At 44.2% G+C, this 14,196-nt stretch overlaps 1 protein-coding gene across 1 annotated transcript in view; it reads left to right on the forward strand.

Moving 5' to 3' along the window:
- unc5ca (unc-5 netrin receptor Ca) overlaps positions 1-14,196 on the forward strand; it is a 285,855-nt gene that overhangs the window by 177,857 nt on the left and 93,802 nt on the right. The window contains exons 5-7 of the mRNA XM_071404226.1: positions 950-1,130; positions 12,182-12,349; positions 13,093-13,257. Coding sequence (XP_071260327.1) covers positions 950-1,130; positions 12,182-12,349; positions 13,093-13,257 — 514 coding nt within the window. The remainder of the gene's footprint in view (positions 1-949; positions 1,131-12,181; positions 12,350-13,092; positions 13,258-14,196) is intronic.

Here is a 14,196-nt window from a genome sequence, read left to right on the forward strand (position 1 = left end):
CGTGAGGTTCTGTGTGTGTGTGTGTGTGTGTGTGTGTGTGTGTGTGTGTGTGTGTGTGTGTGTGTGTGTGTGTGTGTGTGTGTGTGTGTGTGTGTGTGTGTGTGTGTGTGTGTGTGTGTGTGTGTGTGTGTGTGTCTTGCTCAGTTGAAGCACTGCTGGAATTTTCACTTGGCTCTTTCAGCTTTCATTTCAAACCTTTAGTGTGAGACAGACAGTTAAAAGCAGACACTTCTATTCCCGATGCGGGCTAACAAGCTATCGCCTTCACACAGTTCCACACCCAAAATAATGACTCCCTCACACCTACTTCTGAGGTAGATGGGGAGGTTATGAACTCTGAACTCATCCTGAACATTCAATAGTCTGATCCTATAGCTGCTTGGACTGAACTTGATTATGATTTTCAAGGTCATTTTGATCATACAGCTTCATACAGAAAGCCTGTCCCTTTGTTCTGAGTCTGTACTTGTATGTTGTTCTTGTTGTTCCTGGCTTGTCCTTGTCCTTTTCCCGTACAGCTGCATTGTCACTGTTGATAGAATTAATTTCCAAGGAGCCACCATGCAAGTCAGGTCAGACACTGCTCCCAGTGAGAGCAAGGAGGCGCTGTGAATTTCCATCAGAGCAGAACTCATAAGGAAAAAGCATGTGACGGTAAACTAAGAAAAACACAGAATTTCCCTTTCGATGACTGAAAATGCCATTCCCCTAATGTGAAAGGGAAATAAAAAAACATTACATTTGATAGGTTTTGACATTTACGGTGCGTGCCGTAAACCTTTTGACAGGTTCAATTTACGAGAGCTGTGGCAGTAACTATGGCATTCAGGAAATGTGATTAGTATCATAAATGAAGCTAGCTTCCTCCTGTCCTCTCTTTCACCTGGTTCTTACCTCCCTCCCTCCTTCCTTCCCTCCTCACACAGTTTTCTCCTTGTGTCCATCTCAGGTGGAGTGGTTGAAGAACGAGGAGATCATTGACCCGGCTGATGACCGTAATTTCTACATCACCATTGACCACAACCTGATTATAAAGCAGGCCAGACTGTCGGATACGGCCAACTATACGTGTGTGGCCAAGAACATTGTTGCCAAGAGGAGAAGTACCACTGCTACTGTTATTGTCTATGGTGAGTAGACTTTGTCTCTATAGACACCTGTTGTATGGTCAGTAGACTGTGTCTACACCTGAGCCTGTGTGTATCAAGCGTCTCAGAGTGGGAATGCTGATCTAGGATCAGTTTTCCCTTTTAGATCATAATAAATAAGATAATATGGGCAGGGGGAGGACCTGATCCTAGATCAGCACTCCTACGTTTTTGAAGACGGGTCCTGATCTACAGTACATGGCCTCAGCTCTAATCAACTCTACCTAGATTGATCCTCAATCTTAGCATCCTTCTCTCCCATCACCTGCATCAGCTCTGTAAGCTAGCTACTAGGCTACATCTCCAATGTATCTGTACATTACAGTTGTATGTATGCACAGTGTCTTTCTCCATAACATAGACGGTCATCTTCATCAAAATGCTGAACATTTTAAACTTGTATTTGAGGTTTGTAATTTCCACTTTGAAATTTCAGACAACCCTACAAAAATGGCCATTAATTATAGTCCACATAATTTTTCACAATTCCTGTTGCTGCAGCATTATTTTCCTGCTGTAGTAAACTGGCTCAAATTAAGATCCTACATCTGTAGTGGACTATAAATGGAATAGGGTGCCATTTGGGACGATACTATACTATTTATCACCCAGACAGTCATACCTGTCCACAATGCCGAACACAGACCAACCGATAAACTGACAAACCAATTACTGTACATTTCCCCATAACCATAAACAACACTCGTCGTCAGTCAACCATAGCACGCTTTCCCCCTAATCAGCACGATTAGCCAAGAAAACCTCCCTCTGCTCAATGTAATGAGCCTGCTCATCCAGCCAACATGCTCTATGTAACATGCCTAATGTTCCCACCTGACCCTTACCAATTAAAACCCACCGATCCCAGGCCAGATCCTAAATGAGCCTGTGTGTTCCAAATGGCTGAGCACACACGCCCAGGGTCCACAACAAAGAACCATGGCTGTGTCCCAATTATCTCTCCTTCCTCACAAAGAGTGCTTTTTTTCTTACTTTCCTTCCCTGATATGAAAGGAAATGACTGGTATAAGAAATGTGGTGGAAACTCCCACTAGCCCATGCCTCTACCAATCAAATGGTTTTAGATTTGTGGGAAGTAGGGAATGAGGGCCGTAGCCATAGTGACTGAAGGTATCTGAACGTCATGTTGTATCTGCATAGAGAAGCATATCTTCATGTCCTATGTGTTTTACCCACAACACCTTCATGTCCTATGTGTTTTACCCACAACACCTTCATGTCCTATGTGTTTTACCCACAACACCGTCATGTCCTATGTGTTTTACCCACAACACCTTCATGTCCTATGTGTTTTACCCACAACACCTTCATGTCCTATGTGTTTTACCCACAACACCTTCATGTCCTATGTGTTTTACCCACAACACCGTCATGTCCTATGTGTTTTACCCACAACAACTTCATGTCCTATGTGTTTTACCCACAACACCTTCATGTCCTATGTGTTTTACCCACAACACCTTCATGTCCTATGTGTTTTACCCACAACACCTTCATGTCCTATGTGTTTTACCCACAACACCTTCATGTCCTATGTGTTTTACCCACAACACCTTCATGTCCTATGTGTTTTACCCACAACACCGTCATGTCCTATGTGTTTTACCCACAACAACTTCATGTCCTATGTGTTTTACCCACAACATCGTCATGTCCTATGTGTTTTACCCACAACACCTTCATGTCCTATGTGTTTTACCCACAACATCGTCATGTCCTATGTGTGTTACCCACAACACCTTCATGTCCTATGTGTTTTACCCACAACATCGTCATGTCCTATGTGTTTTACCCACAACACCTTCATGTCCTATGTGTGTTACCCACAACACCTTCATGTCCTATGTGTTTTACCCACAACACCTTCATGTCCTATGTGTTTTACCCACAACACCTTCATGTCCTATGTGTTTTACCCACAACACCTTCATGTCCTATGTGTTTTACCCACAACATCGTCATGTCCTATGTGTTTTACCCACAACACCTTCATGTCCTATGTGTTTTACCCACAACACCTTCATGTCCTATGTGTTTTACCCACAACACCTTCATGTCCTATGTGTTTTACCCACAACACCTTCATGTCCTATGTGTTTTACCCACAACACCTTCATGTCCTGTGTGTTTTACCCACAACATCGTCATGTCCTATGTGTTTTACCCACAACACCTTCATGTCCTATGTGTTTTACCCACAACACCTTCATCACTTTACAGGACCATATTGAACATCTTCTCTCTGTTATCCTCAGAGGGCTTTTTTCATAGGGCCAGCACCAGTTCAGAGGGCTTTTTTCATAGGGCCAGCACCAGTTCAGAGGGCTTTTTTCATAGGGCCAGCACCAGTTCAGAGGGCTTTTTTCATAGGGCCAGCACCAGTTCAGAGGGCTTTTTTCATAGGGCCAGCACCAGTTCAGAGGGCTTTTTTCATAGGGACAGCACCAGTTCAGAGGGCTTTTTTCATAGGGCCAGCACCAGTTCAGAGAGTTTTTTTCATAGGGCCAGGGCTTTTTTCAGAGGGCTTTTTTTAGAAGGCCAGTGCTTTTTTCAGAAGGCCAGCAACAGTTCAGAGAAGGAGAAATATATATTTTTCAGGATAAGCAATGTATTACTCCCATTGTGATGGAGCAGTTTCCTGCTGCTTTTCAGATGGATGTAGAGAGAGATAGGTCTCACACACACACACACACACACACACACACACACACACACACACACATAGTGAGAGATAGGTCACGATGAATTTCAGCTTCAACACTTTCCCATTTCTACCAGACATCAGGCTCAACACGTGCTTCACTGCAGGCCACTCAACTACAACTACAATTCAAATGACATCACAGATGTCACTGCACCACTGTTGTCAACAGCTGAGGGATAGGGCTGGAGAAAAGTTCTTCAAGAATCAATGGCAATATAACAACAATTTGAAATTTCAAAAATGAATTCACCAATTTCAGATTGCCCCTTAAATAGAGAACAGTTTGGTTCATATTTAATTTCCTACTGACAGACACATTCATTGAAAACCAACAGAATGAACTATTCAGCTAAACACGAATAAACATTTCATATTTGTTTGAAAGAGGAAACTTTATGGTCCTATGTGGCTCAGTTGGTAGAGTGTGGCACTTGCAAAGCCAAAGGGTTGTGGGTTTGATTCCCGCTGCGGCCACACATACCGATTAATGTATGCAACCACGACTGCAAGTTGCTTTGGCTGAAAGTATCTGCTAAATGGCATTAATTAATGAAGTCTCAGGCAAGCCGCTCTCTCCCGTAAGACTTTTGTCACTGTCACATTGGAATTGTTGTCCATAGGAGCTGTACCCAGCGCCGGATTGTGTGGACTCTGTTTCCTCTGCATGTTCTGAGAGCTGACATAGTGTGATGGGAGGTTATTATAGCAGTGGGAAGGAGAGTGTGTTGCTGCAGGATCTGAGGATGCGCTGCTGACTAATGAGTGCTGTAGGGATAGTGGAGTGAAGACGAATACGTCGGAAAGCATCGGAGCGCGTGTGTGTGTGTTTGTGCGGGTTCGTGCGCGTGTGTGTGTGCTTGTAATAGACGTGGGACTCCTGAGCTGCCGCGCGTTTAAACAGTCATTATCGCCGTTAGAAATGAGAGGGGGGAGTAACGGAGGAAGCTTTGATGTCTGCTCAGCCTCTGATGACTTTGTTGGAATCCACCCTGTTCTCCGTCTCCAGTGTTCCCTCTCTCCCTCGCTCTCTCTCTCTCTCTCTCTCCCTCTCTGTCTTTGACACGGCAAATTAAGGGATATAAATGAGAGAAGGCTTTTTGACAAAATGAGGAGAGGGAGAGTTTCTTCACATGATTAATCCTTAAAACCTCCCAAATATCAAATACTGTACCAAACACGTTTCTATGTGAGCGTAAACAAACACACACCTGCATGGGCACACAAATGAAACATAAATCAAATCAAATTGTATTTGTGTCATGCGCCGAATACACTAGGTTTAAACCTTACTGTGAAATGCTTACTTACAAGCCCTTAACCAACAATGCAGTACAAGAAATATAGTTAATAAAATATTTACTAAATAAACTAAAGTTGAAAAAAATCTAATAAATCAAAAAGTAGCACAATAAATGTACATAACAACAACAAGGCTCTATACTGGGGGTACCTAGTCAACGTGGAGACTATATACAGGGGGTACCTGGTCAACGTGGAGACTATATAGAATATATACAGGGGGTACCTGGTCAACGTGGAGACTATATACAGGGGGTACCTGGTCAATGTGGAGACTATATACAGGGGATACCTGATCAACGTGGAGACTATATACAGGGGGTACCTGGTCAACGTGGAGACTATATACAGGGAGTACCTGGTCAACGTGGAGACTATATACAGGGGTACCTGGTCAACGTGGAGACTATATACAGGGGGTACCTGGTCAACGTGAAGACTATATACAGGGGGTACCTGGTCAACGTGGAGACTATATACAGGGGGTACCTGGTCAACGTGGAGACTATATACATTTGGTACCTGGTCAACGTGGAGACTATATAGACTATATACAGGGGGTACCTGGTCAACGTGGAGACTATATACAGGGGGTACCTGGTCAATGTGGAGACTATATACAGGGGGTACCTGGTCAACGTGGAGACTATATACAGGGGGTACCTAGTCAACGTGGAGACTATATACATTTGGTACCTGGTCAACGTGGAGACTATATAGACTATATACAGGGGGTACCTGGTCAACGTGGAGACTATATACAGGGGGTACCTGGTCAACGTGGAGACTATATAGACTATATACAGGGGGTACCTGGTCAACGTGGAGACTATATAGAATATATACAGGGGGTACCTGGTCAACGTGGAGACTATATACAGGGGGTACCTGGTCAACGTGGAGACTATATACAGGGGGTACCTGGTCAACGTGGAGACTATATAGACTATATACAGGGGGTACCTGGTCAACGTGGAGACTATATACAGGGGGTACCTGGTCAACGTGGAGACTATATACAGGGGGTACCTGGTCAACGTGGAGACTATATACAGGGGGTACCTGGTCAACGTGGAGACTATATAGACTATATACAGGGGGTACCTGGTCAACGTGGAGACTATATACAGGGGGTACCTGGTCAACGTGGAGACTATATACAGGGGGTTCCTGGTCAACGTGGAGACTATATACAGGGGGTACCTGTACCGAGTCAATGTGGAGACTATATACAGGAGGTACCTGTACAGAGTCAATGTGGAGACTATATACAGGGGGTGCCTGTACTGAGTCAATGTGGGAACTATATACAGGAGGTAGCTGATCAATGTGGAGACTATATACAGGGGGTACTGGTACTGAGTCAATGTGGAGACTATATGCAGGAGGTACCTGGTCAATGTGGAGACTATAAATAGGGAGTACCTGTACTGAGTCAATGTGGAGACTATATACAGGAGGTGCCTGTACCGAGTCGATGTGGAGACTATATACAGGAGGTACCTGTACCGAGTCAATGTGGAGACTATATACAGGAGGTACCTGTACCGAGTCAATGTGGAGACTATAAAGAAGGGGTACCTGGTCAATGTGGAGACTATATACAGGGGGTACCTGGTCAATGTGGAGACTATATACAGGGGGTACCTGGTCAACGTGGACACTATATACATTTGGTACCTGGTCAACGTGGAGACTATATACAGGGGGTACCGGTACTGAGTCAATGTGGAGACTATAAACAGGGAGTACCTGTACTTAGTCAATGTGGAGACTATACACAGGAGGTACTTGGTCAATGTGGAGACTATATAGGGGGTACCGTTACCACGTCAATGTGGAGACTATTTACCAGGGGTACAGCGTCATTGTGGAGACTATATACAGGGGGTACCGGTACAGAGTCAATGTGGAGACTACATACAGGAGGTAGAGGTACCGAGTCAATGTAAAGGCTATATACAGGAGGTACCGAGTCAATGTGGAAGCTATATACAAGGGTAAGGGTACCAAGTCAATGTGCGGGAGTACAGGTTTGTTGAGATAATTTGTAAAGTGACTATGATAATAAACAGCGAGAAGCAGCAGGGTAAAAACAAAGGGGGGGAGGCACAATGTAAATAGTCCAGGTAGCCATTTGATTAGTTTAGTTGTTCAGCAGTCTTATGGCTTTTGGTCCTAGACTTGGCACTCCGGTACCGCTTGCCGTGCGGTAGCAGAGAGAACAGTCTTTGACCTGGGTGACTGGAGTCTTTGACAATTTTGTGGGCCTTCCTCTGACACTGCCTAGTATATAGGTCCTGGGTGTCAGGGAGCTTGGCCCCAGTGATGTACTGGGCCGTATGCACTACCCTCTGTAGCGCCTTAAGGTCAGATGCCGAGCAGTTGCCATACCAGGTGGTAATGCAACCGGTCAGGATGCTGTCGATGGTTAAGCTGTAGAAGTTTTTGAGGATCTGGGGACCCATGCCAAATCTTTTCAGTCTCCTGTGGGGGAAAAGGTGTTGTCGTCACCTCTTCACGATTGTCTTTTTGTTTTTGGACCATGATAGTTTGTTGGTGATGTGGACACCACGGAACTTGAAACTCTCGACCCGCTCCACTTCAGTCCAATCGATGTTAATGGGGGCCTGTTCGGCCCCCCTTTTCTTATAGTCCACGATCAGCTCCTTTGAGCTGCTCACATTGAGAGAGAGTTTCTAAGTTTGCTCACATTGAGGGAGAGGTTGTTGTCCTGGCACCACACTGCCAGGTCTCTGACCTCCTCCCTATAGGCTGTCTCATCATTGTCGGTGATCAAGCCTACCACTGTTGTGTCGTCAGCAAACTTAAATGATGGAGTTGGAGTCGTGCTTGGCCACGCAGTCGAGTGTGAACAGGGAGTACAGGAGGAGACTAAGCACGCACCCCTGAGGGGCCCCGGTGTTAAGGATCAGCGTAGCAGGATTGTTGTTGACTACCCTTACCACCTGCGGACGGCCCATCAGGAAGTCCAGGATCCAGTTGCAAAGGGAGGTGTGGGTCTAGTGTTTCTGGCATAATGGTGTTGATGTGAGCCATGACCAGCCTTTCAAAGCACTTCATGGCTACCGACGTGAGTGCTACGGGGAGGTAATCATTGGGGCAGGTTACCTTGGCGTTCTTGGGTACAGGGACTATGGTGGTCTGTTTGAAAGATGCAGGTATTACAGACTCAGCCAGGGAGAGGTTGAAAATGTCAGTGAAGACACTTGCCAGTTGGTCCGTGCATGCTTTGAGTACACATCCTGATAATCAATCTAGCCCCGCAGCTTTCTGAATGTTGACCTGTTTAAAGGTCATGCTCATTTAGGCTATGGAGAGCGTGATCACACGGTCATCTGGAACAGCTGGTGCTCTCATGCATGATTCAGTGTTGCTTGCCTCAAAGCAAGCATAAAAGGCATTTCGCTCGTCTGGTAGTCTTGTGTCACTGGGCAGCTCGTGGCTGGGTTTCCCTTTGTAGTCCGGAATAGTTTCAAGCCCTGCCACATCCGATGAGCGTCAGAGCTGGTGTAGTAGGATTCAGTCTTAGTCCTGTATTATCGCTTTGCCTGTTTGATGGTTAGTCTGACGGTATAGCGGGATTTCTTATAAATGTCCCGATTAGTGTCCCGCTCCCTGAAAGCGGCAGCTCTAGCCTTTAGCTCGGTGCGGATGTTGGGAAATGTATGTACGGTCACTGTGGGGATGACATTGTCGATGCACTTGCACTTATTGGTGAAACCGGTGACTGAGGTGGTATACTCCTCAATGCCATTGGATGAATCACGGAACATATTCCAATCTGTGCTAGCAAATGTCCTGTAGCGTAGCATCCGCGTCATCTGACCACTTCTGTATTGAGCGAGTCACTGATACTTCCTGCTTTAGTTTTTGCTTGTAAGCAGGAATCAGTAGGATATAATTATGGTCAGATTTGCCAAATGGAGGGTGAGGGAGAGCTTTGTACACGTCTCTGTGTGTGGAGTAAAGGTGGTCTAGAATTGTCTTTTTCATGTGACATGCTGGTAGAAATGAGGTAAAATTAATTTAAGTTTGCCTGCTTTAAAGTCCCCGGACACTAGGAGCACCGCTTCTGGATGAGCATTTTCTTGTTTGCTTATGGCCTTATACAGCTCGTTGAGTGCGGTCTTAGTGCCAGCATCAGTTTGTGGTGGTAAATAGATGGCTACGAATAATATAGATGTGAACTCTCTTGGTAGATAGTGTGGTCTACAGCTTTTCATGAGGTTATACCTCAGGTGAGCAACCCCTCGAGACTTCTTTAATATTAGACATCGCTCACCAGAAGTTATTGACAAATAGACACACACCCCCGCCCCTCGTCTTATCACATGTAGCTGCTCTGTCCTGCCGAAAAAATGGAAAAGCCAGCCAGCTCTATATTATCCGTGTCGTTGTTCAGCCAAGTTTCAGTGAAACATAAGATATTACAGTTTTTAATGTCCCATTGGCAGGATAGTCTTAATCGTAGATTGTCCAGTTTGTTTTCCAATGATTGCACGTTGGCCAATAAGGGTAGGCAGGCATCCAGGAGTCATCTCTTCACTGTTCACTGCCTTCTAGGCAGAGTTCCTCTGTCCAGTGTCTGTGTTCTTTTGTCCATCTTAATCTTTTATTTTTATTGGCCAGTCTGAGATATGGCTTTTTCTTTGCAACTCTGCCTAGATGGCCAGCATCCCAAAGTCGCCTCTTCACTGTTGACGTTGAGACTGATGTTTTGCTGGTACTATTTAAGGAAGCTGCCAGTTGAGGACTTGTGAGGCGTCTGTTTCTCAAACTAGACACTCTAATGTACTTGTCCTCTTGCTCAGTTGTGCACCGGGGCCTCCCACTCCTTTCTTTTCTGGTTAGATCCAGTTTGCACTGTTCTGTGAAGGGAGTAGTACACAGCGTTGTATGAGATCTTCAGTTTCTTGGCAATTCCTCGCATGGAATAGCCTTAATTTCTCAGAACAAGAATAGACTGTCAAGTTTCAGAATTAAGTTATTTGTTTCTGGCCATTTTGAGCCTGTAATCGAACCCACAAATGCTGATGCTCCAGATACTCAACTAGTCTAAAGAAGGCCAGTTGTATTGCTACTTTAATCAACACAACAGTTTTCAGCTGTGCTAACATTATTAGCCTTTTAAAATGATAAACTTGGATTAGCTAACGTGCCATTGGAACACAGGAGTGATGGTTGCTTATAATGGGCCTCTGTAAGCCTATGTAGATATTCCATAAAAAATCAGCTGTTTCCAGCTACAATAGTAATTTACAACATTAACAATGTCTATACTGTATTTCTGATCAAATTGATGTTATTTTAATGGACAAAAAGACATTTCTATGTGACCCCAAACTTTTGAACGGTATTATATACCTAATGACAATTGGCAAATGTCATTACTCTTTCGTGTTTCAATAGACTCTTTCCATTCATCAAATGGAGGCAGCGTTTCCCCTATGTTTATTTAGTAGCTGCGGGCCACCGCTGCTAAATCGTGTCTGCCACTCGTTTTCAGTGTAAACTGAACGTTTTCAGTGTAAACTAAAACCAGATATAAATTATATAGAAAATATATTGGAGATATACATTTTTAAATAAGATCATTCTGAGAACTAGCAACCACCAGAATAAAACTAGTCAGGGAGAATCCAAAAATTCATGGCATTGGATTGTGTTATATTTTGATTCACTCAGATAGCATAAGTACATGGCTTAAGCCATTGCAAAATGTGTGGAATTGCAGGAATTTTGCTTTAAAACAACCCTGCCTATCAGATAAAAACATCATGCCTGTTTGGTGTTCATGCCCCATTAAAAGGTAATACATTTAAGGTCATACGATATGACTTCTTTATTATCAGACCCTGTGACAGAGCCAGGGGAGAAACCGTTGCCATGGTCTCAGGGTCAGTGAGGCAGTTCAAAGTTAAGTTGTAATTTCATAATTGACCAACAGAACTGCTTACAAATAAGAAACTTTAAGTATAATTTTAAATAACAACCGTTATCTTAAACTGAATGTCCTTCTGCCCCCAACCTGTCTGCTGCTGTCTCCAATCGTCTCCATCAAATGAGAGCAGCAGCAGCAGCCTAATCAACTGTTGGGCTGATTGTCCAGCCAATCACACACTTGATTGACTTATTACCCTCAGCTGGGCTCCATTAACCTCCCAAAAGTGCAGGAAAGGTGTTGGAAGGGCGCAGCAAGAGGGCTTGCCTCCTCCAGAGCCACAAGCCCATAAAAAATTGTGCATGCACACTTACAGTGGGGTTTGAAATTATTGACACCGTTCATAAAGATTAGCAATAATGACTGTAAAATAAATAATTCAAATACTGAGCTGTATTGTATGCTTAAAAAATGGAAAATTATATTATTTTATACTAAAACAATTGCTCAGAGACAGATATTAAAGTAATAATTTTAAAAAACTCAAGGTAGGGGTGAAAATGATTGACACCCCTAAAGATTCCTATTTCTACATTATGATATAAGGACTACCGACATTAAGCTTGTGACTCTACACATTTGTTGGATGCATTTGCAGTTTGATAGGAATATGGGAACAAATACTACACTTTTGGCTACTTTATTTCCAAGGATCTTTAGGGGTGTCAATAATTTTGACCCTTATCTTTGACTAAAATATTACTTGTTCAACAAAATCTCTTTCTCTGAGCAATTTTATTAGTATAAAATAATATATATTTCCCTATATTTTTGAGGATACAATGTAGCTCAGTATTTTATTTATTTTATACAGTCATTATTGCTCATATTTATCAAGCGTGTGAATCATTTTGGACCCCGTTGTAGGAGGTCCTGTACCGGGAAGAAATGAAATGTACTTTTAGCCCTGCCTATACTGACATATCCCTCTGATTATACGTCAACAATTTTTTTTAAATGGGACCAAGATTCAAATATAAGACGAGATTCAAACTTTTTTGTGCATGCGTAGACGTTTATTCTCTCCGTTCTCTGTTACCATAGTGAACGGCGGCTGGTCGACATGGACAGAGTGGTCAGTGTGTAACAGTCGCTGTGGCCGCGGTTACCAAAAGCGTACCCGCAGCTGTACCAATCCCGCCCCGCTCAACGGAGGAGCCCCCTGTGATGGACAGGCAACCCAGAAGCTGGCCTGCACCTCCCTCTGCACTGGTATGGACACGCATACTGTTGTGTTTTGTTCTAGTCTATTCTGTTCTGTTCTGTTGTGTTCTAGTCTATTCTGTTGTGTTGTGTTATGTTCTAGTCTACTCTGTTCTATTCTGTTGTGTTCTGTTCTAGTCTGTTCTATTCTGTTGTGTTCTGTTCTAGTCTATTCTGTTGTGTTGTGTTGTGTTCTACTCTACTCTGTTCTATTCTGTTGTGTTCTGTTCTATTCTGTTGTGTTCTGTTCTAGTCTACTCTGTTCTATTCTGTTGTGTTGTGTTCTAGTCTACTCTGTTCTGTTGTGTTCTGTTCTAGTCTGTTCTATTCTGTTGTGTTCTGTTCTAGTCTACTCTGTTCTATTCTGTTGTGTTCTAGTCTACTCTGTTCTATTCTGTTGTGTTCTGTTCTAGTCTACTCTGTTCTATTCTGTTGTGTTCTAGTCTACTCTGTTCTATTCTGTTGTGTTCTGTTCTACTCTGTTCTATTCTATTGTGTTCTGTTCTAGTCTACTCTGTTCTATTCTGTTGTGTTCTGTTCTACTCTGTTCTATTCTATTGTGTTCTGTTCTAGTCTACTCTGTTGTGTTCTATAGTATATTATATATTCTGTTTTATACTATACTACTCCATTTAACTCTGTACTGTATCATTGTTCTGTATTGTATTGTTCTGTATTTTACCTTCAGAGCCAGATCAACTGTGTTGATATTGTATCCCAGTGAACCCTGTATCTCTCACTCTCCCCTGCAGTCGACGGGTTGTGGACAGAGTGGAGTAAGTGGTCTACTTGTGGTACAGAGTGCACTCACTGGCGCAGGAGAGAATGCAATGCCCCTGCACCCAAAAATGGAGGCAAGGACTGCGAGGGTATGGTCCTACAGTCCCAGAACTGTACTGACGGACTCTGTATGCAGAGTGAGTAAACGTCCTCCCCCACTAACTCTTCTTCCTCCTCCTGCTCCACCTGCGTGTCCTCCTTCACCTCCCGCTCTTCCTCCTGCTCCTCCTCTTCTCCACTGGCTCTGTTATATTCTCACCTCCTTCCTCCTGCTCCTCCTCTTCTCCACTGGCTCTGTTATATTCTCACCTCCTTCCTCCTGCTCCTCCTCTTCTCCACTGGCTCTGTTATATTCTCACCTCCTTCCTCCTGCTCCTCCTCTTCGCCACTGGTTCTGTTATATTCTCACCTCCTTCCTCCTGCTCCTCCTCTTCTCCACTGGCTCTGTTATATTCTCACTTCCTTCCTCCTGCTCCTCCTCTTCTCCACTGGCTCTGTTATATTCTCACCTCCTTCCTCCTGCTCCTCCTCTTCTCCACTGGCTCTGTTATATTCTCACCTCCTTCCTCCTGCTCCTCCTCTTCTCCACTGGCTCTGTTATATTCTCACCTCCTTCCTCCTGCTCCTCCTCTTCTCCACTGGCTCTGTTATATTCTCACCTCCTTCCTCCTGCTCCTCCTCTTCTCCACTGGCTCTGTTATATTCTCACCTCCTTCCTCCTGCTCCTCCTCTTCTCCACTGGCTCTGTTATATTCTCACCTCCTTCCTCCTGCTCCTCCTCTTCTCCACTGGCTCTGTTATATTCTCACCTCCTTCCTCCTGCTCCTCCTCTTCTCCACTGGCTCTGTTATATTCTCACCTCCTTCCTCCTGCTCCTCCTCTTCTCCACTGGCTCTGTTATATTCTCACCTCCTTCCTCCTGCTCCTCCTCTTCTCCACTGGCTCTGTTATATTCTCACCTCCTTCCTCCTGCTCCTCCTCTTCTCCACTGGCTCTGTTATATTCTCACCTCCTTCCTCCTGCTCCTCCTCTTCTCCACTGGCTCTGTTATATTCTCACCTCCTTCCTCCTGCTCC

The sequence above is a fragment of the Salvelinus alpinus genome, chromosome 5 (genome assembly GCF_045679555.1).
Source record: "Salvelinus alpinus chromosome 5, SLU_Salpinus.1, whole genome shotgun sequence".
NCBI classification, from domain to species: domain Eukaryota; kingdom Metazoa; phylum Chordata; class Actinopteri; order Salmoniformes; family Salmonidae; genus Salvelinus; species Salvelinus alpinus.